Below are 27,673 nucleotides of genomic sequence, written 5' to 3' on the forward strand. Positions count from 1 at the left end.
TTCCCCGCGCGGTTCGGAGCGGCAGCAGCGCCTCAGAGCGATGGTGGGCGGGGCCATCAGCTGAGTGTCAGCAGCCCGCGGGGGCGGAGCCTATCCCCGCGCTCCCGCGCTGCCATTGGTCAGCCGGCTCAGGATGGGCGTGATCGACGCGGGCAGCAGCCAATGGGGAGTGAGCGCGGGCGTTCCCCGCGCGATTCGGAGCGGCAGCGGCGCCTCAGAGCGATGGCGGCGGCCGGCGGGGCCCGGCCCGGCCCCGATTCGCTTCCCCCCTTCCCCGTCCAGCGGCGGCCGCGACACGAGGGCCCGGTGAGGGGCGGGCAGGGCCTGCGGGGGGGTGGGAGGGGGCGGGAGGTGAGGCCTCTGCAGCCCGGGGACCCCCGGACGCCGCTCCTGGGGCCTCCCCGACCAACACCCCCCCCTCCCGCCTCTCCCCCGCCTCAGGTGACGCTGGAGAAGGTGCTGGGAGTCACGGCCCGGGGCAGCGGCGCCTTGGCCTGCGACCCGGCCAGGGGGTTGTTGGCCTATCCCGCCGGGTGAGCGCCCATCTGCGCCCCACCCCCACCCCCTGAACCCCCCCCCTCCGAACCCTCAGGCGGGTAAAGAACCTCCCCCCTTCCTCACCCAGGTGCGTCGTCGTCCTCCTGAACCCCCTGGAGAACACGCAGAGACACATCCTGAACACCTCCAGGTACCCCCAAGCCAACAGCCCCAGGCACTCTGCAGCACCCCCATTCCTCCAGACACCCCCTGAACACCCTCAGGAACCCCCTGAACACCTCCAGGAACCCCCCCAGTACTTCCCCATACCCCCCCAAGCACCCCTAGGCACCTCCTGATTCCTCCAGACACCTCCTGAACACCCTCAGGGCCCCCCCCAGTACTTCCCCATACCCCCCAAGCACCCCTAGGCACCCCCTGATTCCTCCAGACGCCCCCTGAACACCCTCAGCGCCCCCCCCCAGTACTTCCACATACCCCCCAGACACCCTCAGGCATCCCCCAGACACCCCCAGGCACTCCCTAAATACCCCAGGAACCCCCTGAACACCTCCAGGAACCCTCCCAGTACTTCCCCATACCCCCCAAGCACCCCTAAGCACTCCCTGATTCCTCCAGACACCCCCTGAACACCCTCAGGGCCCCCCCCCAGTACTTCCACATACCCTGCAGACACCCTCAGGCATCCCCCAAACACCCCCAGGCACTCCCTGAACACCTCCAGGACTCCCCCCCACTTCCCCATACCCCCCAGACACCCTCAGGCATCTTCCAGACACCCCCAGGAACCCCCTGAACACCTCCAGGAACCCCCCCTGTACTTCCCCATACCCCCCAGACACCCTCAGGCATCCCCCAGACACCCCCAGGCACTCCCTAAATACCCCAGGAACCCCCTGAACACCCTCAGCGCCCCCCCCCAGTACTTCCCCATACCCCCCAAGCACCCCTAGGCACCCCCTGATTTCTCCAGACACCCCCTGAACACCCTCAGGGCCCCCCCAGTACTTCTACATACCCCCCAGACACCCCCAGGCATCCTCCAGACACCCCCAGGAACCCCCTGAACACCTCCAGGACTCCCCCCCCAGTACTTCCCCATACCCGCCAAGCACCCCCAGGCACCCCCTAAACACCCCCAGGCACCCCCTGAACACCCCCAGGAGACCCCCTAATATTTCCACTTACCCCCCAAGCACCCCCAGGCATGTCCCACACACCCCCAGGAACCCCCCCAGCACTTCCTCATACCCACAGGCACCTCCTAAACACCCCCAGGAACCCCCTGAACACCTCCAGGAACCCCCCCCCAGTACTTCCCCATACCCCCCAAGCACTCCCAGGCACTCCCTGATTCCTCCAGACACCCCCTGAACACCCTCAGGGCCCCCCCCCAGTACTTCCACATACCCCCCAGACACCCTCAGGCATCCCCCAGACACCCCCAGGCACTCCCTAAATACCCCAGGAACCCTCTGAACACCCTCAGGAACGCCCCCAGTACTTCTACATACCCCCCAGGCATCCCCTAAACACTCCCAGGCTCTCCTTGATTCCTCCAGACACCCCCTGAACACCCTCAGGGCCCCCCCAGTACTTCCCCATACCCCCCAGACACCCTCATGCATCCCCCAGACACCCCCAGGCACTCCCTAAATACCCCAGGAACCCCCTGAACACCCCCAGGACCCCCCCAGTACTTCGCCATACCCCCCAAGTACCCCCAGGCACCCACTAAACACCCTCAGGAACTCCCTGAACACCTCCAGGAACCCCCCCAGTACTTCCCCATACCCCCCAAGCACCCCTAGGCACCCCCTGATTCCTCCAGACACCCCCTGAACACCCTTAGGGCCCCCCCCAATACTTCCCCATACCCCCCAGACACCCCCAGGCATCCTCCAGACACCCCCAGGAACCCCCTGAACACCTCCAGGACTCCCCCCCCAGTACTTCCCCATACCTCCCAAGCACCCCCAGGCACCCCCTGAACACCCCCAGGCATAACCCTCCTCCCCCCAGTACTTCCACTTACCCCCCAAGCACCCCCAGACACCCCCTGATTCCTCCAGACACCCCCGGAACACCCTCAGGGCCCCCCCAGTACTTCCCCATACCCACCAGACACCCTCAGGCACCCCCTCAACACCCCCAGGAACCCCCTGAACACCTCCAGGCCTCCCCCGCCAGTACTTCGCCATACCCCCCAAGTACCCCCAGGCACCCACTAAACACCCTCAGGAACCCCCTGAACACCTCCAGGAACCCCCCCAGTACTTCCCCATACCCCCCAAGCACCCCTAGGCACCCCCTAAACACCCCCAGGAACCCCCTGAACACCTCCAGGAACCCCCCCAGTACTTCCCCATACCCCCCAAGCATCCCCAGGCACCCCCTGAACACCCCAGGCACCCCCTGAACACCTCCAGGCATTCCCCCCCTCCCCCCAGTACTTCCACTTACCCCCCCCAAGCACTCTTCAGCACCCCCAGGCACCCCCCAATTCCTCCAGACACCCCCTGAACACCCCCAGGAGACCCCCTAATATTTCCACATACCCCCCAGACACCCCCAGGCATGTCCCACACACCCCCAGACACCCCCTGAACACCTCCAGGAGCCCCCCCAGTACTTCCCCATACCCCCCAAGCAATCCCCAGGCACCCCCTAAATACCCTCAGGAACCCCCTGAACACCTCCAGGAACCCTCCCAGTACTTCCCCATACCCCCCAAGCACCCCTAGGCACCCCCTGATTCCTCCAGACACCCCCTGAACACCCTCAGGGCCCTCCCAGTACTTCCTCATACCCCCCCAAGCACCACCAGCCATCCTCCAAACACTCCCAGGCACGCCTTGATTCCTCCAGACACCCCCTGAACTCCCCCAGGGGCCCCCTAATACTTCCACATACCCCCCAAGCACCCCCAGCCATCCAAACACTCCCAGCCACCCCCTGATTCCTGCAGACACCCCAGAAACCTCCTGAACACCTCCAGGAACCCCCCCAGCACTTCCACATACCCCCCAGACACCCCCAGACATCTCTCAGGCACCCCTTGATTCCTCCAGACACCCCCTGAACACCTCCAGGAGCCCCCCCAGTACTTCCACATACCCCCCAGACACCCCCAGGCATCCCCCAAATACCCCCAGGAACCCCCTGAACACCCCCAGGAACCCCCTGAGCACCCCCAGGAACGCCCTGAACACTTCCAGGAGCCCCCCCAATACTTCTACATACTCCTCAAGCACCCCCAGGCATCCCTCAAACACCCACAGGCACCCCCTGATTCCTCCAGACACCCCCTGAACACCTCCAGGAGCCCCCCCAGTACTTCCACATCCCCCCCCAAACATCCCAAGGCATCCCCCAAACACCCCCAGGCACCCCCAAACACCCTCAGGCATCTCCCACACACCCCCAGGCACCCCCTAAACACCCCCAGGCACCCCCTGAACACCTCCAGGCATTCCTCCCCCCCGCCCAGTACTTCCACTTACCCCCCAAGCACCCCCAAACACTCTTCAGCACCCCCAGGCACCCCCCAATTCCTCCAGACACCCCCAGAACACCTCCAGGAGCCCCCCCAGTACTTTCACATACCCCCCAAACACCCCCAGGCACCCCCTGAACACCCCCAGGCACCCCCTAACAACTCCAGGCATTCCCCCCCCCTCCCCCCAGTTCTTCCACTTACCCCCCAGGCACCCCCAAGCCCTCTTCAGCACCCCCAGGCACCCCCCAATTCCTCCAGACACCCCCTGAACACCTCCAGGAACCCCCCCAGCACTTCCACATACCCCCCAGACACCCCCAGACATCTCTCAGGCACCCCTTGATTCCTCCAGACACCCCCTGAACACCTCCAGGAGCCCCCCCAGTACTTCCACATACCCCCCAGACACCCCCAGGCATCCCCCAAATACCCCCAGGAACCCCCTGAACACCCCCAGGAACCCCCTGAGCACCCCCAGGAACGCCCTGAACACTTCCAGGAGCCCCCCCCAATACTTCTACATACTCCTCAAGCACCCCCAGGCATCCCTCAAACACCCACAGGCACCCCCTGATTCCTCCAGACACCCCCTGAACACCTCCAGGAGCCCCCCCAGTACTTCCACATCCCCCCCCAAACATCCCAAGGCATCCCCCAAACACCCCCAGGCACCCCCAAACACCCTCAGGCATCTCCCACACACCCCCAGGCACCCCCTAAACACCCCCAGGCACCCCCTGAACACCTCCAGGCATTCCTCCCCCCCGCCCAGTACTTCCACTTACCCCCCAAGCACCCCCAAACACTCTTCAGCACCCCCAGGCACCCCCCAATTCCTCCAGACACCCCCAGAACACCTCCAGGAGCCCCCCCAGTACTTTCACATACCCCCCAAACACCCCCAGGCACCCCCTGAACACCCCCAGGCACCCCCTAACAACTCCAGGCATTCCCCCCCCTCCCCCCAGTTCTTCCACTTACCCCCCAGGCACCCCCAAGCCCTCTTCAGCACCCCCAGGCACCCCCCAATTCCTCCAGACACCCCCTGAACACCTCCAGGAGCCCCCCCAGTACTTCCACATCCCCTCCAAACACCCCCAGGCATCCCCCAAACACCCTCCAGGCACCCCCCAATTCCTCCAGGAGCCCCCTGAAATACTTCCACACCCCCCCAAGCACCCCCAGACAGCTCCAGGTATCCCCAAGTACCCCTCCAACCCCCTCCTTGTACCCCCAAACCCCTCCTTGTACCCCCAACTTCCCCCCTCCCAGGCACCAGCCGTGCCCCTCCCCCAGGTTTCCAGCGTGCCGCTTACTGGTTCCACTCTGTTTTCCTCCCTTCCCCTCCCAGTAAACCTTCAGTTTTCCCTCAGGAGCAGCCCAGTTCTCCCAGAAATCCTCCTGTTTTCCAGGAAACCCCTGACTGCATTGGTGTTCTCACCTGATGGGAAACTCATCGTCACCGGAGAGGTGGGGAGGGGGGGGACCACTCATTTCTAGTCACCTACACCCCGATTTTGGCACTGATGGGGTGGGGGGGGGGGATCCAATTTGGGATCACAATTTGGGATGAGGATCAAAGGGTGACTGTAGGAAGGGGAGGAGGGGGGATAAGGTGTCACATCAACTGTTTCCAACCCCTTTCTCCTTCCACATAGAACGGGCACCAACCCGCCGTCCGCGTGTGGGACGTGGAGGAGCGAGCGCAGGTCTCAGCTCTGCATGGTCACAAGCACGGGGTGTCTGGTGTTGCCTTCTCCCCAAGCTCCAAATATCTGGTCTCTGTGGGGTACCCCCATGACATGGTGGTCAATGTTTGGGACTGGAAGGTGAGTTCCTGCCTAAACCACCTTGAAATACCCCCCTCCCCCAAATCAGTGAGGGGGAAAAGGGTGTTTTCAGCACCTTTTCTACCCAGCTTGGGGATTTTTTTTTTTGGGGGGGGGGGGTTAATGCTTATTATTTGGGATCTTGGTGGGGTTTTTTTCTGAGCAGAAAGCATCCCTGGTTGCCTCAAAGAAGGTGTCCTGTGAAGTGCTGGCTGTGTCCTTTGCTGAAGACAGCTACTTTGTCACTGTGGGGCATCACCACGTCAAGTTTTGGTGCCTGGACTCCTCAAAGGAGCTGAAGGTGAGGGGTTGCTCTTTGCCAATGTCATTTTACAGCTGGTGAAGCTAAACCAGGGCTGGACTCAGCTTCTATCCTCATCACCCAGGCAGTTTGTGTAGGAAACACTGGGAAAAAAAAGCCTGATTTCCCCCCAGAATTCACACTGCATCCTAATGGATCTCTTTTGCTCCAGACCTGGAAGCTGGGGGTGTGGGTGCAGAGCTGTCACCCCAACAGCTCTTGCTCCACATGGCTGAGAACCTTTTACCTTCGTTAATGCTCATTAATGGCTACTCTGGCCTTGGAGTCCTGTGGCCAGAGCTGGGGCTCCCAGGACAAGGAAGATGTGGGACTGGTGGGGAGGGGTCAGAGGAGGGACAGGGTGATGCTCAGAGAGGCTGAGGGAGCTGGGCTGGGGCAGCCTGGAGAAGAGAAGGATGTGGGGGGACCTCACTGCAGCCCCCCAGGCCCTGAGGGGAGCAGAGGAAGAGGAGGGGAATCAGCTTGTTAAAGGGCAGAGACTGGCAGGACAAGGGGAATGGAGTGAAGCTGGAGGAGGGAAGGGGGAGAGGAGAGACTGGGGGGAAGTTCTGCCCAGAGAGAGTGGGGAGGGGCTGGAAGGGGCTGCCCAGAGAGGGGGTGGGTGCCCCGTCCCTGGGGCTGTCCAAGGCCAGGTTGGCTGGGGCCCTGGGCAACCTTGTGGAGCTCCAGGCTGGAGGTTGGTGGCCCTGCCTGTGGCAGGGGGATGGAGCTCTGTGATCCATGGGGTCCCTCCCAGCCCAGCCCAGTCTGTGAGGATGGGATTCTGTGATTGGGATGGGATGGGATGGGAATGGGGATTGGGATGGGGATGAGGATGAGGATAGGGATGAGGATGGGGATGAGGATGGGATGGGGATGGGGATGAGGATGGGGATGGGAATGGGGATGGGAATGGGGATTGGGATGGGGATGGGGATGGGGATGGGGATGGGGATGGGGATGGGGGTGGGGATGGGGATGGGGATGAGGATGGGGATGGGGATGGGGATGAGGATAGGGATGGAACAGGCTGCCCAGAGAGGGGGTGGGTGCCCCATCCCTGGGGGTGTCCAAGGCCAGGTTGGCTGGGGCCCTGGGCAACCTTGTGTAGCTCCAGGCCTGGAGGTTGGTGTCCCTGCCTGTGGCAGGGGAGGGGTTGGAGCTCTGGGACCCTTTGGGGTCCCTCCCACCCCAACCCATCCTATTCCTCTGTGATTCTGTGGCTCTTGGCACCTCCCTGCTCTGCAGCTCAGCGAGACGGTGCCGCTGGTGGGGCGCTCAGCCCTGCTGGGAGAACTCCAGGGCAACGTGTTCTGCGGCGTCGCCGGCGGCCGGGGGCCAACATCAGGCAGCACCTTCTGCGTCTCCTCCTCAGGTTGGCTCTGCCACTTCAACCAAAACAGGGTGCTGGAGAAGAGGATCCCTTTAAAGGTAGGTGGGTGATGGAGGAGGAACCCCCCCCCCAGCCTCTTTATTCAAGGTGTGGAGCCCAGCACCAAAGGCTTTCTCCCTCTCCAACCGCAGGTGCCGCTTGCACACTGCCTGTGCCTGGGGGAGGAGCTGGTGTTTTGTGGTTGTGCCAATGGCACAGTGAGGATATTTGGGGCTCGTGACCTGTGTTACCTCTGTGACCTCCCCAAACCTCATCCCCTGGGAGTGGACGTCACCCAGGTTCCCCCACTGAGGTATTTACAACATAGAGGTTGGAAAGGATCTCCAACAGGGGTTGGAAGGGATCTCCAGAGCTCATCAGGTCCAACCACCCCCTGCCCAAGCAGCTCCCTAGGACAGGGCACACTGGGAGGTGTCCAGATGGGGCTGGAATCTCTCCAGAGAAGGAGACTCCACACCCCCTGGGCAGCCTGTCCCAGGGCTCCCTCACCCTCACTGGGGAAAAGTTCTTCCCCAGATTGGTGGGGAACTCCCTGTGCTCCAACTTGAGCCCATCACCCCTTCTCCTGTCCCCACAGACACTGAGAAGAGGCTGCCCATGTCCCCCTGTGTCCCACCCTTCAGCTATTGATCCCCATTGATCAGATCCCCTCTCAGGCTTCTTCTCTCCAGGCTGAACAGCCCCAGCTACCTCAGCCTTGGGAGATGCTCCAGGCCCTTCAGCATCTCCATGTCCCTTCAGCATCTCCCTGTCCCTCCTCTGGACTCTCTCCAGGAGATCCCTGTCCCTTTCATCCCAGGGAGCCCAGAACTGGCCACAACACTCCAGGTGGGGCCTGAGCAGGACAGAGCAGAGGGGGAGGATCCCCTCCTGTCACCTGCTGCCCACACTCCTCCTGATGCCCCCCAGGATCCCATTGTCTCTCTCAGCCCCCAGGGCACACTGCTGGCTCATGGCCACCCTGCCACCCACCAGCACCCTCAGTTGGGATGAGAAGGGATGACATGAACCCCTCTCATCCCTGGTGCTCAGCAGCTTCACCTCCCCCTGGAAATGCTGCATCTTCATGATCCAACCCCTGTTTCCCTCTCCCCTGAAGGCGGATGGACGCGGCTTATCCCGACGCCGTCGCCTTGGCCTACGACCCCTGTCACCATTGGCTCTGCTGTGTCTACAAGGACCACAGCATCTACATCTGGGATGTTGGAGACCTGCAGAACATCAGGAAGGTGTGGTCAGACCTTTTCCACAGCTCCTTCATCTGGAGCATTGAGGTGAGGACAAGTTGGGGGGGGTTGATTCAAGGTACCAGCAGCCCCAATTTCTTTAAATCCCCCCCTCCCCATCCTGATGTGTTACTCCCTGGGTGCAGGTGTACCCTGAATTTGAGGAGTGGAGATCCTGTCTGCCTCCTGGTTCCTTCCTGACCTGTTCCTCAGACAACACCATCCGTGCCTGGACCCTGGAAAGCGGCTCCAGCGAGGGCAACGCCTACAGCACAGTATGATGGGGGGTGTAGGGGTGTCACCACGTCTCACCTCCCTGCTCAAGCCCCAAAACAGTTGGGAGGCAGCTCAACCAGCTTGGTGTGGTCTCATTTTAAGGGATTTACCTCTAGGAAATGAGACCAGCTTGATGTGGTCTCATTTTAAGGGATTTACCTCTAGGAAATGAGGTCGCTGGAGGTTTCTGGGTGGTTCCTGACAGCTTCTTGTCACTCTCCAGCCTGAGTGGGTGATTTTTAGTGGCTTTTGGTGATTATACCAAGCCTGGAAAATGCTTTCCCTTCTCCAATGTGTTGAGATTTCTGTCCAGACAATCAAAAGATGTGGTTCTGCTGCTCAAATCCTGAGCAGGAAGCGTGGAGAAATGAAACAGGGATGTTGGAAGCAGTTGGGTGACACGGGAGGGCTTTTCTGGCAAGAACCACTTGCACTCTGCCAGGGATGTGATTGTCCCTTCTCCTCTCCCTGGCCAAGACCCTGCTGAAAATCATCTACGTGGACAACAACACTCAGCACCTCCAGGATTCTTCCAGCATGTCCAACCAGAACAAGAACCTGGGTCACCTGGACGTCAAATCCGGGGTGCGGGTGATGCAAGTCAGCCCCGACGGGAAACATCTGGCATCAGGAGACAGAGGAGGAACCCTCAGGTGAGTCACACCACACTCCACCAACAGCTGAAAGAGGATGCTGAGGGGTTGGGTGGGTTCCCTGATGCTTGTTTTTTGCTGTTCTATCTCTTTCTGGGAGCTCCTCCAAGCTCCCATCGCTGCACCCAAGGGTTGTTCCTGCCCGGCTTCCCCGCCTGTTGGTGGTTGAGGTGACAGTTGAATTTTGCTCACAGGATACACGAGTTGCAGTTGATGCAGGAGGTGGCTAAAGTGGAGGCTCATGATTCTGAAGTTCTTTGCTTGGAATATTCAAAACCAGAGACTGGTAAGTGAAGGATCCCTCCTCCAAAACAAGCCATGGAGTCAAGCGCTGGGGTGGTGCAGATCCAAGCAGCAAAGGATCTGGGTGACCTTTGCTCTCCCTTGAAGGAGTTTAAATCTCAATCTTTGGAGGGAAAAACATCAAAGAAACCCAATTTGTTAAGAAAAACCCTTGTAACCTTCTGTTTTCCCATGGCCCCAGGAGCAACAGCCATGGAATCAAGCACTGGGGTGGTGCAGATCCAAGCAGGGGTGGTGCAGATCCAAGCAGCAAAGGATCTGGGTGACCTTTGCTCTCCCTAGAAGGGGTTGAAATCCCAATCTTTGGAGGGAAAAACATCAAAGAAACCAAATTTGTTATGAAAAACCCTTGTAACCTTCTCTTGTCCCATGGCCCCAGGAGCAACAGCCATGGAGTCAAGCGCTAGGGTTGAGCAGATCCAAGCAGCAAAGGATCTGGATGACCTTTGCTCTCCCTAGAAGGGGTTGAAATCTCAATCTTTGGAGGGAAAAACATCAAAGACACCCAATTTGTTAAGAAAAACCCTTTTAACCATCTCTTTTCCCATGGCCCCAGGAGCAACAGCCATGGAATCAAACACTGGGGTGGTGCAGATCCAAGCAGGGGTGACACAGATCCAAGCAGCAAAGGATCTGGGTGACCTTTGCTCTCCCTAGAAGGGTTTGAAATCCCAATCTTTGGAAGGAAAAACATCAAAGAAACCAAATTTGTTATGAAAAAGCCTTGTAACCTTCTCTTGTCCCATGGCCCCAGGAGCAACAGCCATGGAGACAAGCGCTGGGGTGGTGCAGATCCAGGCAGGGATGGTGCAGATCCAGGCAGGGGTGGTGCAGATCCAGGCAGGGATGGTGCAGATCCAGGCAGGGGTGGTGCAGATCCAAGCAGGGGTGGCACAGATCCAAGCAGCAAAGGATCTGGGTGACCTTTGCTCTCCCTAGAAGGGGTTGAAATCCCAATTTTTGGAGGGAAAAACATCAAAGACACCCAATTTGTTGAGAAAAACCCTTTTAACCTTCTCTTTTCCCATGGCCTCAGGAGCAACAGCCATGGAATCAAGCACTGGGGTGGTGCAGATCCAAGCAGGGGTGGTGCAGATCCAAGCAGCAAAGGATCTGGGTGACCTTTGCTCTCCATTGAAGGAGTTTAAATCTCAATATTTGGAGGGAAAAACATCAAAGAAACCCAATTTGTTAAGAAAAACCCTTTTAACCATCTCTTTTCCCATGGCCCCAGGAGCAACAGCCATGGAATCAAGCACTGGGGTGGTGCAGATCCAAGCAGGGGTGGTGCAGATCCAAGCAGCAAAGGATCTGGGTGACCTTTGCTCTCCCTTGAAGGAGTTTAAATCCCAATATTTGGAGGGAAAAATATCAAAGAAACCCAATTTGTTAAGAAAAAACCCTTTTAACCTGTTTTCCCATGGCCCCAAGAGCAACAGCCATGGAGTCAAGCGCTGGGGTGACACAGATCCAAGCAGCAAAGGATCTGGGTGACCTTTGCTCTCCCTAGAAGGGGTTGAAATCCCAATTTTTGGAGGGAAAAACATCAAAGACACCCAATTTGTTGAGAAAAAACCCTTGTAACCTTCTCTTTTCCTCTGGCCCCAGGAGCAACGCTGCTGGCTACAGCGAGCAGAGACAGGCTGATCCATGTGTTGAATGTGGAGAAGAACTACAGGCTGGAGCAGACCCTGGATGACCACTGCTCTGCCATCACTGCTGTCAAGTTTGCTGGTAGGTGGTCAGATTCCCCCTGTTGGGGTTGCCCTGGGCCTCATTCTGCCTTGAACACAGCAGGATGAGGGGTTCTTCTGGATCAACACCTGTGTTCAGAGGAGGATCCTCAATGGAATGGAGAGGAAAACCACTGAGGTGTCATAGGAAGAGGTTTGGTTTGTGGTATGAGGGGAGAGGGGGATGTGTGTGTGTGTGTGTGTCCCCAAGCTTGAATAAAGGACAGTGGAGGTGAGTGGCCTGTGTGACACCTGGGGAGGGGGGGACCCTTGCTGGGGGCCTTGGAGACATGGAACTTGGCAGGGGGTCCCTTCCTGTGTGTCTCCCCCCACCCCTTGAACCTCTCCTGCCCTCAGTAGGTTCCAGAGTTAACAAAAAGGAGGGTGCCCATGCCTTAGGGATGGGGGTGGGCTTTCTACAGCCCCCCAGAGCCTCTGCCCCTATTGTCCCCCTGAATCAGGACAATGTGGTCCCTATAGCCCCTCCCCCAGCCCCCTGGGTCCCTATAGCCCCTCCCCCCAGCCCTCTGGGTCCCTATAGCCCTTCCCCCAGACCCCTGGTCCCTATAGCTCTTCCTCCAGCCCCCTGGGTCCCTATAGACCCCTGTCCCCCCAGCCCCCTGGGTCCTTATAGCCCTCCCCAGCCCCCTGGGTCCTTATAGCCCCTCCCCCAGCCACCTGGGTCCCTATAGCCCCTGCCCCAGCCCCCTGGGTCTCTATAGCCCCCCTCCCCCAGCCCCCTGGTCCCTATAGCCCCTGCCCCAGCCCCCTAGGTCCCTATAGCCCCCCCTCCCCCAGCCCCCTGGTCCCTATAGCCCCTCCCCCAGCCCCCTGGATCCCTATAGCAGCTCCCCCAGCCCCCTGGGTCCCTATAGCCCTTCCCCCAGCCCCCTGGGTCCCTATAGCTCCTCCCCCAGCCCCCTGGATCCCTATAGCACCTCCCCCAGCCCCCTGGGTCCCTATAGCCCTTCCCCCAGCCACCTGGGTCCCTATAGCCCTCCCCCAGCCCCCTGGGTCCCTATAGCTCCTCCCCCAGCCACCTGGGTCCCTATAGCCCCTCCCCCAGCCACCTGGGTCCCTATAGCTCCTCCCCCAGCCCCCTGGGTCCCTATAGCTCCTCCCCCAGCCCCCTGGGTCCCTATAGCTCCTCCCCCAGCCCCCTGGGTCCCTATAGCCCCCCTCCCCCCAGACCCTTGGGTCACTATAGCCCTTCTGGGTTCTTATATCCCCTCCCCTGACCCCTTTGTGTCCCTATAGCCCCTCTGGGTCCCTGTAGCCCCTAACTCAGCCCTATTGGTCCCTGTAGCCCCTGCCCCAGTCCCTACAGCCCCTCCCACCCCCAGAGGTGGGGGATGGTCTCTGCAGCCAGGGGACAGGAGATGGGACAAGGGGCAATGGGCTCAAGCTGCCCCAGGGCAGGGGCAGAGCAGGGGGGAGGGGAAAGTTCTTCCCTGGGAGAGTTGTGGGGCTGGGGAACAGGGGCCTGGAGCAGGGTCAGGGGGGCTGGAGCAGGGTCAGGGCTGGGGCAGGGTCAGGGCCTGGGGCAGGGTCAGGGGGCTGGAGCAGGGTCAGGGCTGGAGCAGGGTCAGGGGGCTGGAGCAGGGTCAGGGCTGGAGCAGGGTCAGGGGGGATGGAGCAGGGTCAGGGCCTGGAGCAGGGTCAGGGGGGATGGAGCAGGGTCAGGGCCTGGAGCAGGGTCAGGGGGGATGGAGCAGGGTCAGGGCTGGAGCAGGGTCAGGGCCTGGAGCAAGGTCAGGGGGGCCTGGAGCAGGGTCAGGGGGGCCTGGAGCAGGGTCAGGGGGCTGGAGCAGGGTCAGGGGGGCTGGAGCAGGGTCAGGGGGCTGGAGCAGGTTCAGAGGGGCCTGGAGCAGGGTCAGGGGCTGGAGCAGGGTCAGGGGCCTGGAGCAGGGTCAGGGGGCTGGAGCAGGGTCAGGGGCTGGAGCAGGGTCAGGGGCCTGGAGCAGGGTCAGGGGGCTGGAGCAGGGTCAGGTCTGGAGCAGTGTCAGGGCGGCTGGAGCAGGGTCAGGAGCTGGAGCAGGGTCAGGGCTGGGGCAGGGTCAGGGGGCTGGAGCAGGGTCAGGGGGCTGGAGCAGGGTCAGGGCCTGGAGTAGGGTCAGGGGGGATGGAGCAGGGTCAGGGCCTGGAGCAGGGTCAGGGGCCTGGAGCAGGGTCAGGGCCTGGAGCAGGGTCAGGGGGCTGGAGCAGGGTCAGGGGGCTGGAGCAGGGTCAGGGCCTGGAGCAGGGTCAGGGCTGGAGCAGGGTCAGGGCCTGGAGCAGGGTCAGGGGGCTGGAGCAGGGTCAGGGGGGCTGGAGCAGGGTCAGGGGGCTGGAGCAGGGTCAGGGGGGCTGGAGCAGGGTCAGGGGGCTGGAGCAGGGTCAGGACCTGGCCCAGGCTGCCCAGGGAGGGGGTTGTGTCCCCTTCCCTGGCTGTGTTTAACCCCAGGGGAGATGAGGTGCTGAGGGATCTGGTTGAGCTCAGGATGGGATGGGTTGGACTTGATGCTCCTCCAAGGCCTTTCCCACCCTTGTGACTCTGTGGATTCCCTTTCCTTGGTGTGGATTCCTTCATTTCTGGGGGTTCTCCCCTCTCTTCCCCCCCAGGCTCTCAGGACATCCAGCTCATCAGCTGCGGCGCCGACAAGAGCATTTACTTCCGCAACGCTCAGAAGGTGAGGGAAGCAGAATCTCAGCAGGGAACTGCTTTTTCTCTCCCCAAAAATGGGACAGTTGAGAAGACAACTCTTCCCCCTGCCCCTTCCCATCTCCCTCCAGCTCCCAGACAGCTTCAATTTCATCAGGACTCATCATGTTGCTGAGAAAACCACCCTGTATGACATGGACATCGACATCACCCAGAAATACGTCGCTGTCGCCTGCCAGGACAGGAATGTCAGGTGAAGGAGTTTCTCCAGGGCCACTGGAGAAGTGGAGAGTCTGGCACCTGGGAAGGAATCAGGGCTGAAATCAGGACAGGCTGGGGTGGAGCTGCTGGAGTGGAGCTCTGTGGGGGTGCTGGTGGGTGACAGGGTGGCCACGAGCCAGCAGTGTGCCCTGGGGGCTGAGAGAGACAAGGGGATCCTGGGGGGCATCAGGAGGAGTGTGGGCAGCAGGTGACAGGAGGGGATCCTCCCCCTCTGCTCTGCCCTGCTCAGGCCCCACCTGGAGTGTTGTGGCCAGTTCTGGGCTCCCTGGGATGAAAGGGACAGGGATCTCCTGGAGAGAGTCCAGAGGAGGGACATGGAGATGCTGAAGGGACATGGAGATGCTGAGGGGACATGGAGATGCTGAAGGGCCTGGAGCATCTCCCCTGTGAGGAAAGGCTGAGGGACCTGGGGCTGTTCAGCCTGGAGAGAAGAAGCCTGAGAGGAGATCTGATCAATGGGGATCAATAGCTGAAGGGTGGGACACAGAGGGATGTGTCCAGCCTCTTCTCAGTGTCTGTGGGGACAGGACAAGGGGCAATGACCTCAAGTTGGAGCACAGGGAGTTCCCCCCCAATCTGGGGAAGAACTTTTCCCCAGTGAGGGTGAGGGAGCCCTGGGACAGGCTGCCCAGGGGGTGTGGAGTCTCCATCTCTGGAGAGATTCCAGCCCCATCTGGACACCTCCCAGTGTGCCCTGTCCTAGGGAGCTGCTTTGGCAGGGGGGGTTGGACCTGATGAGCTCTGGAGATCCCTTCCAACCCCTGTGCTTCTCTGATTGTGTCTCCAGTAGGATCTTCTTGTCAGCTAATCACCTCCTGTTGCCCCCACAGGGTGTACAGCACGACCAGTGGGAAGCTGAAGTGTTGCTACAAGGGTTCACAAGCCGACAGTGGCTCTTTGCTGAAGGTAAGAGAGGGATTTGCACCCTGTGGCACCTGGTGGGGTGTCCTTAAAGGCTCCCTCAGCACAGTTTGAGGGGGGCAGGAATGTCAGTGGTATCCACAAATGGATGCTCCATCCCTGGAAAACTTCAAAGTCAAGTTGGAGGAAGCTTGGAGCAAACTGGTTTAGCAGAAGTCCCCTGTTCAAGGGACTTGGGGTGGTTTTCAAGGTGACTTTTTAAGCCAAATCACTCCTGGCTCCATTTTTCCCCACACACCACTGAGCTCTCAACAAGTTGCTCCTTTTCCTCAGGTGCAGTTGGATCCCTCAGGCACTTTCCTGGCAACAAGCTGCTCTGATAAAAGCATCACCCTCATCAATTTCCACTCTGGGGAATGCATGGCAAAAATGTTTGGTCATTCAGGTTTGGGTGTTTTTTTGGGAATTCTCCATAAAAGAGGGAAAATAAGGGAGGAAAACCCCTGCCAGGGGTGACATTCCCACCCAAACCAACCTCTCCCTGTTTCTTTTTGGCACAGAGATAGTCATGGGAATGCGATTCACCTACGACTGTAGACACCTCATCACTGTCTCAGGAGACAGGTAGGAGCCAGGAGAAAAAGACACCTGATTGACACACAGAAGGTTGTTGAAATATCTGCTTGACAAGGTTGGAAAAGGCCTTTAAGATCATCAAGTCCAACCCATCCCATCCTGAGCTCAACAAGATCCCTCAGCACCTCATCTCCCCTGGGGTTAAACACAGCCAGGGAAGGGGACTCAACCCCCTCCCTGGGCAGCCTGTTCCAGGCCCTGACCCTGCTCCAGGCCCCTCTGACCCTGCTCCAGCCCTGACCCTGCTCCAGCCCCCTGACCCTGCTCCAGGCCCCCCTGACCCTGCTCCAGGCCCCTGTTCCCCAGCCCCACAACTCTCCCAGGGAAGAACTTTCCCCTCCCCCCTGCTCTGCCCCTGCCCTGGGGCAGCTTGAGCCCATTGCCCCTTGGCCCATCTCCTGTCCCCTGGCTGCAGAGACCATCCCCCACCTCTCTGCACCCTCCTGGCAGGGCAGGGGAGGTGGGGAGAAGGGCTCCCCTCAGCCTCCTCTGCTCCAGGCTCAACCCCCCCAGCTCCCTCAGCTGCTCCTCAGAGGATTCACCCTCCAGCCCCTTCCCCAGCCTGGTTGCCCTTCTCTGCACTCACCCCAGGACCCCAATGTCCTTCTGATGCTGAGGAGCCCAGAACTGGTCCCAGCACTGGAGCTGCAGCCTCCCCAGTGCCCAGCCCAGGGGCACAATCCCCTCCCCAGCCCTACTGGCCACGCTGGGGCTGACACAAGCCAGGATGCCCTTGGCTTTCCTGGCCACACCGCTGGCTCGTGGTCAGTCCCCCAACACCCCCAGGGCCTTCTCTGCCTGACAGCTCTCCAGACAGTCTCCCCCCAGCCTGGAGCTGCTGGGGGTTGTTGTGTCCCATGGGCAGCCTCTGCCCTTGGCCTTGTTAAACCTCATCCCACTGGGCTCATCCCATGGATCCAGCCTGTCCAGATCCCCCTGAAGATCCTCCCAACCCTCAGGGACACCAACACTTCCTCCCACTCCAGTGTCACCTCCAAACCCATTGAGGGAACGTCCCATCCCTTCATCCAGCTCCTAATCCATCCCTTGCTCTGTCCATCCTGCCCTTCCCACTCTGCAGAGGGAGCAAAATAGGCTTTGGAGAGAGCTGGAGGCAGCACCAGGGGGCTCCAGTGGGTTAAATTGAGGGGAAAACACTGAAACAGCATCTTTTTACCCCACAGCTGCATCTTCATCTGGCGCCTGGGGCCTGAAATCACCAGCAGCATGAAGCAGCATCTGATGGAGCTCGAGCTGCCGCAGCCCAGGCGGGCGCAGGAGCGCGGTGCCGCAGCGCAGCTCAGGTAGCCCAGCAAACCCACCACAATCCCCTTTCTGTGCTTTCATCCCAGCCTGGGTTTGGTTTTTAGGGGCAAAGAAGGAGCTTTCTGAGCCCTGTTTGTTCTTCTCCTTCCAGCCAGGAGACTTATGGCACCGTCCCCAGTGAGGTGCTGAGCCTTGATGATGCCAGAGCTCCAGAGGAAGAGTGTGGAGATGAAGCCTCATCCTTGCAGACACCATCCAGAGAGGATTTGGATCTGCGTGGGTTGTGGGATGGGGTCCCTCTGCCATCATCCTCCCCTTTTTTCCAGCTGCTTTATCCTCTGAACACTGCAGCAACGTGCTCTCCCTTCCTTCCCCCAGCCCTGGCGTGCGTCCTCACCAACGGCAGGCTGCCCATGTGGGCCAAGAGGCTGGTGAGTTGACAGGGAAACACATCTCATCACTGGCTGGGTGGATGGAGGGAGAGGAGGGGAGGGCATCTACCTTGACTTCAACAAGGTTTTTGATGCTGTCTCCCATGATATCCTGATGACAAAGCTGAGAGAGCAGGGGATAGAGGAGTGGGAAGTGAGGTGGGGGGAGAACTGGCTGTGAGACCGAGCTCAGAGAGCTGTGATCACTGGAGCAGAGTCTGACTGGAGACCTCTGACTAGTGGTGTCACCCAGGGCTCAGTGTTGGGTCCAGTCCTGTTTAATATCTTCATTGATGAGGGAGCAGCATCCACCCTCAGCCAGTACCTGATGATCCAGAGCTGGGAGGGGTTACTGACACACAGGAACACTGTGTCCTGAGTGAGACCTGGCCAGGCTGGAGAGCTGGGCAGGGAGAAACCAGATGAGGTTCAACAAAAGCAAGTGGAGAGTCTGGCACCTGGGAAGGAATAAGGGCTGGAATCAGGACAGGCTGGGGATGAGGAGCTTTGTGGAGAAGGACCTGGGGGTGCTGGTGGGTGACAGGGTGGCCACGAGCCAGCAGTGTGCCCTGGGGGCTGAGAGAGACAATGGGATCCTGGGGGGCATCAGGAGGAGTGTGGGCAGCAGGTGACAGGAGGGGATCCTCCCCCTCTGCTCTGCCCTGCTCAGGCCCCACCTGGAGTGTTGTGTCCAGTTCTGGGCTCCCTGGGATGAAAGGGACAGGGATCTCCTGGAGAGAGTCCAGAGGAGGGACATGGAGATGCTGAAGGGACATGGAGATGCTGAAGGGCCTGGAGCATCTCCCCTGGGAGGAAAGGCTGAGGGAGCTGGGGCTGTTCAGCCTGGAGAGAAGAAGCCTGAGAGGGGATCTGATCAATGGGGATCAAGAGCTGAAGGGTGGGACACAGGGGGACATGGGCAGCCTCTTCTCAGTGTCTGTGGGGACAGGACAAGGGGTGATGGGCTCAAGTTGGAGCACAGGGAGTTCCCCCCCAATCTGGGGAAGAACTTTTCCCCAGTGAGGGTGAGGGAGCCCTGGGACAGGCTGCCCAGGGGGTCTGGAGTCTCCTTCTCTGGAGAGATTCCAGCCCCATCTGGACACCTCCCTGTGTGCCCTGTCCTAGGGAGCTGCTTTGGCAGGGGGGGTTGGACCTGATGGGCTCTGGAGGTCCCTTCCAACCCCTGTGGTTCTCTGAATCACTGATTCTGTGACCAAATAATCTCTTGAGAAGCACTGAAACCAGCAGAAGGCTGATGATGTCCCCTTTACAGCATCACAGGGCTGACACTGTGAGATCCCAAGGGGCAAGGAAAAGCTAAGCTGCAGTCAGGCACCCGTGTTGCTCTGTGAAAAGCAAAGCAAGCTTGCTGCCTGGCTGTGTGCAGCAGTCCTGTGGCTGTAGAGAATGAGCTTTCCTGCTCAAAGAGAAGATCTTTGCATTAGAAAACGTTTCAAAACCCACCTCCCACTTCCAAGGAGAAGAGGCAACAAGATGCTCTGGTTACTGAGCCCTGTGAGAGTACTGGAGTCGTGCAGCCCCCACCTCAAGAGTTCATTTTCCTTTACCTGAGGCCTTGATTGAAGATCCCTTCACCCCATCTCCACCTAACCCCTCTTTCTTCTATCCCTCTGCTCCCCATCCCAGCTGGGAGAGGTGGGAGAGGAAGCCAGGACCTTCCCTAAGCCCCATGGGAGTTACCGGCCTCAGGGACGATGGGCAGAGACCACCCAGAGAAGCCCCATCAAGATCCTGCCAGAGATGGATCCTTCCAGCTTCACTCCCATCAAATCCCAGCTGGAGGAGGAGGAGGTGGAGCTCAAACCCAGCAGCCTGGAGCATTTGCTTTCAGAGGTCAGTCACCCAGGAAACCTGAGGAAACCCTCATGGGATTCCAGTGGTAAAAACTAAACCTTCTGCCAACCTCTGTTGGTTCCTCTTGGGGTGGAAAACAAGTCCTGTTATGGACCCAGCTCCTTGGTTTTGGCAGGTGGAAAGCTCCTTCAGCGACATCACTGAGGATTTCCAGGTGGCCTGTGGAAGACAGGAACTCCAGCAGGTACAAGCATGGAATCAGCTTGATAACACACAGGGAACAAGGGTGGGAAAAGACCTTGGGAGCTCATCGAGTCCAAACAATCCCATCCTGAGCTCAACCAGATCCCTCAGCACCTCATCTCCCCTGGGGTTAAACACAGCCAGGGAAGGGGACACAACCCCCTCCCTGGGCAGCCTGGGCCAGGTCCTGACCCTGCTCCAGCCCTGACCCTGCTCCAGGCCCCTGACCCTGCTCCAGGCCCCTGTTCCCCATCCCCACAACTCTTCCAGGGAAGAACTTTCCCCTCCCCCCTGCTCTGCCCCTGCCCTGGAGCAGCTTGAGCCCATTGCCCCTTGGCCCATCTCCTGTCCCCGGGCTGCAGAGACCATCCCCCCACCTCTCTGCACCCTCCTGGCAGGGCAGGGGAGGTGGGGAGAAGGGCTCCCCTCAGCCTCCTCTGCTCCAGGCTCAACCCCCCCAGCTCCCTCAGCTGCTCCTCAGAGGATTCACCCTCCAGCCCCTTCCCCAGCCTGGTTGCCCTTCTCTGCACTCACCCCAGGACCCCAATGTCCTTCTGATGCTGAGGAGCCCAGAACTGGTCCCAGCACTGGAGCTGCAGCCTCCCCAGTGCCCAGCCCAGGGGCACAATCCCCTCCCCAGCCCTACTGGCCACGCTGGGGCTGACACAAGCCAGGATGCCCTTGGCCTTCCTGGCTGCCTGGGCACACTGCTGGTTCATATTCAGCCTGGAGTCAACACATTAAATACTTCCTTCTAAAGGGAGGCTTGTGCTTGTTCAGCCTGGAGAAGAGAAGCTGTGGGGGGACCTCACTGCAGCCCCCCAGTCCCTGAGGGGAGCAGAGGAACAGGAGGGGAATCAGCTTGTTAAAGGGCAGAGACTGGCAGGACAAGGGGATGGGGTGAAGCTGGAGGAGGGAAGGGGGAGAGGAGAGACTGGGGGGAAGTTCTGTCCAGAGAGAGTGGGGAGGGGCTGGAAGGGGCTGCCCAGAGAGGGGGTGGGTGCCCCATCCCTGGGGGTGTCCAAGGCCAGGTTGGCTGGGGTCCTGGGCAACCTTGTGTAGCTCCAGGCTGGAGGTTGGTGGCCCTGCCTGTGGCAGGGGGTTGGAGCTCTGGGACCCTTGGGATCCCTTCCAACCCAGACCAGTCTGAGTCTGTGATACTATGATTGGGATGGGATGGGGATGGGGATGGGGATGGGGATGAGATGGGGATTGGGATGGGATGGGATGGGGATGGGGATTGGGATGGGATGGGGATTGGATTGAGAATGGTATTAAGATGGGATGGGACTGTGATGGGGATGGGATGAGGATGGGAATGGGATTGGGATAGGGATGGGGATTGGACTGGGATGGGACTGGCTGCCCAGAGAGAGGGTGGGTGCCCCATCCCTGGGGGTGTCCAAGGCCAGGTTGGCTGGGGCCCTGGGCAACCTTGTGGAGCTCCAGGCTGGGGGTTGGTGTCCCTGCCTGTTGCAGGGGGGTTGGAGCTCTGGGACCCTTGGGGTCCCTCCCAGCCCTGCCCAGTCTGGGATTCTCTGAGGCTCTGCTCCTTCCACAGGCTTCTCCTGCTCTCTCCCAGACTCCTGTTCTAGATTCTTCCTCTCCACACACTCCCATGGCCTGTTTATCTCTGGCTTCTTGGAGCCCTGGACCACTCATCAACTCTATTTCCATCCTCTCCATTTCCAGGTCTCTGAGCTCTTCCTGGACAAGGAAACCAGCGGGAAATTGGGAACACCAGATCCAACTGGGATCAGCCTGGGGGAGCTGCACGTGTCAGAGGGGAGCAGGTGGGTGTAGGGGGAGGAAGGGCTGTGTTTGGCTGTCAGCACTGAGCCCCCATCACCCTCCTGGCTGGGGTTGTGTGTAGTGTCACCCTGCTGTGGCACTGACACCCAACTCTCTGGCACCCTCATCACCACGGTGGTTGTTCCCTTCAAACCACCTGGGCAATGCCAGGAGGTGGCTGAGCTCCCCCAATCCAGCTCCTAAACCTCCATCAGGGTTGGAGGAGGGAAAATTTGGGGGATTTAACCTCATCCCAGCACATCTCTCAGCTCAGAGCTGGTGGTGGCATCCTGAGCTTGGCTCTCACCGCTCCTGTTCCCCTCCTCTGCCCAGGCAAAGCCTGATGGAGCTGCCCTTGTGCTCCACATCCCCAGAGGAGTTTGAGCTCAGTGGGGAAGATGCTTCATCCACTGTGTTGCACCACTCAGGAGAGCCAACACCTCACCACCAGCCAGAAGGTACCACCAGGAGCATCAGCTTTGCAACCTTGTCAAGGGTGGGGGAGGTTTGGAATAGTCCAGTTCTGTTCAGCATCTTTATCAGTGACCTCAATGAAGGGATGGGATGTCCCCCCAGTGAGTTTGGAGGTGACACTGAACTGGGAGGGAGTGTTGGTGTCCCTGAGGGTTGGGAGGATCTTCAGAGGGATCTGGACAGGCTGGACCCATGGGCTGAGCCCAGTGGGATGAGGTTTAACAAGGCCAAGGGCAGAGTGCTGCCCATGGGACACAACAACCCCCAGCAGCTCCAGGCTGGGGGGAGACTGTCTGGAGAGCTGTCAGGCAGAGAAGGCCCTGGGGGTGTTGGGGGACTGACCACGAGCCAGTGGTGTGGCCAGGAAAGCCAAGGGCATCCTGACTTGTGTCAGCCCCAGCGTGGCCAGTAGGGCTGGGGAGGGGATTGTGCCCCTGGGCTGGGCACTGGGGAGGCTGCAGCTCCAGTGCTGGGACCAGTTCTGGGCTCCTCAGCATCAGAAGGACATTGGGGTCCTGGGGTGAGTGCAGAGAAGGGCAACCAGGCTGGGGAAGGGGCTGGAGGGTGAATCCTCTGAGGAGCAGCTGAGGGAGCTGGGGGGGTTGAGCCTGGAGCAGAGGAGGCTGAGGGGAGCCCTTCTCCCCACCTCCCCTGCCCTGGCAGGAGGGTGCAGAGAGGTGGGGGATGGTCTCTGCAGCCAGGGGCCAGGAGATGGGCCAAGGGGCAATGGGCTCAAGCTGCCCCAGGGCAGGGGCAGAGCAGCGGGGAGGGGAAAGTTCTTCCCTGGGAGAGTTGTGGGGATGAGGAACAGGGGCCTGGAGCAGGGTCAGGGGGGCCTGGAGCAGGGTCAGGGGGCTGGGGCAGGGTCAGGGCTGGAGCAGGGTCAGGGGGCTGGAGCAGGGTCAGGGCCTGGAGCAGGGTCAGGGGGCTGGAGCAGGGTCAGGGCTGGAGCAGGGTCAGGGGGGCTGGAGCAGGGTCAGGGCCTGGAGCAGGGTCAGGGGGCTGGAGCAGGGTCAGGGCTGGAGCAGGGCCAGGGGGCTGGAGCAGGGCCAGGGGGCTGGAGCAGGGTCAGGGGGCTGGGGCAGGGTCAGGGGCTGGAGCAGGGTCAGGGGGCTGGAGCAGGGTCAGGGCCTGGAGCAGGGTCAGGGGGCTGGAGCAGGGTCAGGGCTGGAGCAGGGCCAGGGCTGGAGCAGGGTCAGGGGGCTGGAGCAGGGTCAGGGCCTGGAGCAGGGTCAGGGGGCTGGAGCAGGGTCAGGGCTGGAGCAGGGTCAGGGGGGCTGGAGCAGGGTCAGGGCCTGGAGCAGGGTCAGGGGGCTGGAGCAGGGTCAGGGCTGGAGCAGGGCCAGGGGGCTGGAGCAGGGTCAGGGGCCTGGAGCAGGGTCAGGGGGCTGGGGCAGGGTCAGGGGCTGGAGCAGGGTCAGGGGGCTGGAGCAGGGTCAGGGCCTGGAGCAGGGTCAGGGGGCTGGAGCAGGGTCAGGGCTGGAGCAGGGCCAGGGCTGGAGCAGGGTCAGGGGGCTGGGGCAGGGTCAGGGGGCTGGAGCAGGGTCAGGGGGCTGGAGCAGGGTCAGGGGCTGGAGCAGGGTCAGGGGGCTGGAGCAGGGTCAGGGGGCTGGAGCAGGGTCAGGGGGGCTGGAGCAGGGTCAGGGGGCTGGGGCAGGGTCAGGGGGCTGGAGCAGGGTCAGGGCCTGGCCCAGGCTGCCCAGGGAGGGGGTTGTGTCCCCTTCCCTGGCTGTGTTTAACCCCAGGGGAGATGAGGTGCTGAGGGATCTGGTTGAGCTCAGGATGGGATCAGTTGGACTTGATGCTCCTCAAGGTCTTTCCCACCCTTGTGACTCTCAACATCCATTTTGGGGGGGGGGATTGGGGGTTGTTTTTTCCTTCCTGTCTCAGCAGATGAGGACTTGGTGGATTTTGCTGGGGAGGTGGAAGAGGCAGAAGAGAACCCCCTGCAGAACAACTCCCAGCCCCAGACCCCTGAGCAGGAGAAATACCTCAGGCAGCACTTTGAAACGCTGACGGACGCCGAAGGTAACGGCCACGTCCGCGCGCGGCCGGTGCCTCCGCCAGCTCCTCCCAGTGCTGGCTGAGCCAACACCCTCCCTGATCCACAGCTCCAGAGAAATTCCATGGATCCTTAAAGGATCTGAAAACTCCTGAACTTGGAGAGGAGGAGAAAACCCTCTTCTTAAACCCACGGTTGAGTATCTCAGCCCGATTCCTCTCGCGCTGCCAGAAGAACAGCAGGTGGGTGTTGGATGCTGCTTCTCTCTTGTCTGTCTGTCTGTCTGTCCATTCAGGATATCCCTGCTCCCAATTTTTCCTATTATTCCATAGGCTGGCTGCTGCTTTCCCACTTCAGGCAAGGCCCCAGCTGCACAGACCCTTCCATGGCCTGGAGCTGCATGAGGACCAACCAAAACCACCCCAGGAACTCCAGCAAGCAGAGGCAAGAGGTTTTTCTGCCTAAAGAGGAAAACTTTGGGGAGAAATACCCCAAAAATGGGACAAATACACCTCCCCCAAGCCCCCAACACCCCCCCACAGAGGTATTTTTGTTCCTCATCTTGGGTTCAGTGGGGTTTTCATCAACTTTTTAGAACCTGTTGGGTGAAAAGACTCAGGAAACTGGAGAAGAAACAGGCTCTGACTCCAGCAAACCCAAAGGTGAGTGTTTGAGGCCTCCTGAACCCCAAACCTTGGCTGGGCATTGAGGTTTGGGGGCTCTGGGGGGGTGGGGGTGATGATGACAGGAGGGTTCAGGCTCAGCCCTCTGCCTACAGGATCCCAAAACGTCGCCCAAACCATCGCTGAGTCCTTGGGGCAGCTGAGAAGCCGCTTCCAGGAGACGCTGCAGCTCTATGACCAGGTTGGTGCCTCCTAAATTTGGGGTGGGGAGAGGAAGAAAACACCCCCCCCACACACACACCCCCCACACCCCCCCCCCCACACACACACATCCTTCCCCACCCCCAAACTCACAGCATTTCTCCCTCAAACAAGTGACCCATTTCAGGCACATTTCAGAGAACCCCAGAGTGGGATGGGAGGGACCCCAAGGGTCCCAGAGCTCCAACCCCCCTGCCAGGGTTGGGAGGGACCCCAAGGGTCCCAGAGCTCCAACCCCCTGCCACAGGCAGGGCCACCAACCTCCAGCCTGGAGCTACACAAGGTTGCCCAGGGCCCCATCCAACCTGGCCTTGGACACCCCCAGGGATGGGGCACCCACCCCCTCTCTGGGCAGCCAATCCCATCCCAATCCAATCCTGTCCCTATCTCATCCACATCCCAATCCACATCCCATCATCCCAATCCTATCCCCATCCCATCTCATCCCCATCCCGATCCTATCCCAATCCCCATCCCAATCCCCATCTCATCCCCATCCCAATCCACATCCCATCATCCCAATCCTATCCCCATCCCATCTCATCCCCATCCAAATCCCCATCTCAATCCCCATCCCAATCCCCATCCCAATCCCCATCCCAATCCAATCCCCATCCCAATCCACATCCCATCTCCATCCCAATCCTATCCACATCTCATCTCATCCCCATCCCAATCCCCATCCCATCCCAATCCCATCTCCATCCAAATCCCCATCTCATCCCCATCCCAATCCACATCCTATCTCCATCCCAATCCCCATCCCAATCCCCATCCCAATCCCATCTCCATCCTAATCCCCATCTCAATCCACATCCTATCTCCATCCCAATCCACATCCTATCTCCATCCCAATCCTAGCCCAATCCCCATCCCAATCCTATCCACATCCCAAATCCGTCCCAATCCTATCCCCATCCCATCCAGTCCCCATCCCATCCCAATCCCCATCTCACCCCCATCCCAATCCACATCCTATCCCCATCCCAATCCCCATCCCATCCCCATCCCAATCCCAGCCTCACAAACTGGTCAGGGCTTGGAGGGACCCCAAGGGTCCCAGAGCTCCAACCCCCTGCCACAGGCAGGGCCACCAACCTCCAGCCTGGAGCTCCACAAGGTTGCCCAGGGCTCCATCCAGGTTGCCCAGTGCCCCATCCAACCCATCCTTGACCATTCCCCAACACTGGATCCCCCCTCCAACCTTCCCCTCCCATCCCCCCTTCACCCCCCACCCCTCTGCCTCACTTCAAATCCCAAAGGTGCTGGAAATGGACCTGATTCCCAATAGGTGACCCTGGAAACCACCAAGGAAGATGCCACCCTCCTCCAAACCAGAACCCTCTTCATGGATTTCCTGGGCTGGCTCCAGGGGGAGCTGCGCTCCCGCGCCGTGACGCGCCGCGCCGACGCCGCCACCAGCACGGAGGACGCGGCGACGCCGACGGATCCCCAAATCCTGATGCTGCTCCGGACCTACTCCGAGTCCCTCCTGGGGATGATCCAGAGGAGGTTGGAAGGCACCAGTGCTGACACACTCTGAGGGGTTTAGGGGGGCACCAACCTCCCTCCCTGGGGAGTTTTTGGGGTTCTTGGGTGTCTTGTTTTTCTCTCTGTTGCCATTTCAACCCATTTCCACCCCAAAACCCTTCCCTGGGCACCCCCAAAACCCCACCCCAGGCAACCACCACCCCTCCCTCCTCCTGCTGCTGCCCTGGGCTCATTAATTAAATGTTGTTAAATGAAGAGGCAGCTCTGACCCTGCTGCAGGACACCCCCTGATCTGGGGTTCAGGGGGGATGTGGGGGGGTTTTGAGGCCCAGGGGGACGTTTTGGGGTACTGGGGGGGGATTTTGGAGGGGTAGCAGAGATGCAGTGTTGAGGGGTAAGGGGGGGGAGCTGCAATTTGAGACCTAGAGAGATATTTTGGGGTACTGAGGGTGAGCTTCAGGCCCAATGGAGCATTTTGGGGTACCAGGTGGATGATTTGGGACTCACTGGAACATTCTGGTTAGCAGGAATGGAATTTGGGGTGTTTTGGGGTATCAAGGGTTTGATTCCAGGCTCCATGTTTGCAATTTGGGGCCCAAAGGAGTGTTTAAGGGGTCTGTGGGTGCACTTTGGGGTCCAAGGGAGCATTTTGGGGGTACCAGGGGTGGTATCTGGGGTCCCACAACTGCAATTTGTGGCACCAGGGGTTAATATGGGGCCCAGGGGAGCATTTTGGGGGTACCAGGGGTGGTATCTGGGGTCCCACACCTGCAAATTGTGGCATCAAGGGTTGATATGGGGCCCAAGGGAGCATTTTGGGGTACCAGGGGTGCTATCTGGGGTCCCACAACTGCAAATTGTGGTACCAGGGGTTGATCTGGGGCCCAGAGGAGCATTTTGGGGTCCCAGAGGTGGTATCTGGGGTCCCACAACTGCAATTTGTGGTACCAGGGGTTGATATGGGGCCCAGGGGAGCATTTTGGGGGTACCAGGGGTGATATCTGGGGTCCCACAACTGCGATTTGTGGTACCAGGGGTTGATATGGGGCCATGGGGAGCATTTTGGGGGTACCAGTGGTGGTATCTGGGGTCCCACAACTGCAATTTGTGGTACCAGGGGTTGATATGGGGCCCAAGGGAGCATT

At 60.0% G+C, this 27,673-nt stretch overlaps 1 protein-coding gene across 1 annotated transcript; it reads left to right on the forward strand.

Moving 5' to 3' along the window:
* Positions 1-162: 162 nt before the first annotated feature.
* Positions 163-26,580, forward strand: WDR62 (WD repeat domain 62; the record flags this gene model as incomplete). Its single annotated transcript, XM_084277104.1, has 29 exons — positions 163-306; positions 442-533; positions 626-688; positions 5,410-5,467; positions 5,656-5,826; positions 5,993-6,127; positions 7,376-7,558; positions 7,652-7,812; positions 8,620-8,794; positions 8,893-9,021; positions 9,500-9,675; positions 9,870-9,961; positions 11,587-11,712; positions 14,313-14,380; positions 14,484-14,605; positions 15,465-15,540; positions 15,829-15,940; positions 16,056-16,119; positions 17,316-17,435; positions 17,549-17,673; positions 17,776-17,828; positions 19,476-19,682; positions 19,819-19,864; positions 24,045-24,179; positions 24,269-24,395; positions 24,486-24,597; positions 24,749-24,815; positions 24,932-25,017; positions 26,329-26,580. 29 exons carry the CDS (start codon positions 163-165, stop codon positions 26,578-26,580), a joined length of 3,477 nt encoding a protein of 1,158 aa, XP_084133230.1.
* Between the last annotated feature and the right edge of the window lie 1,093 nt (positions 26,581-27,673).

This window comes from Gallinula chloropus (assembly GCF_964237585.1).
Source record: "Gallinula chloropus genome assembly, chromosome: 30".
NCBI lineage: Eukaryota > Metazoa > Chordata > Aves > Gruiformes > Rallidae > Gallinula > Gallinula chloropus.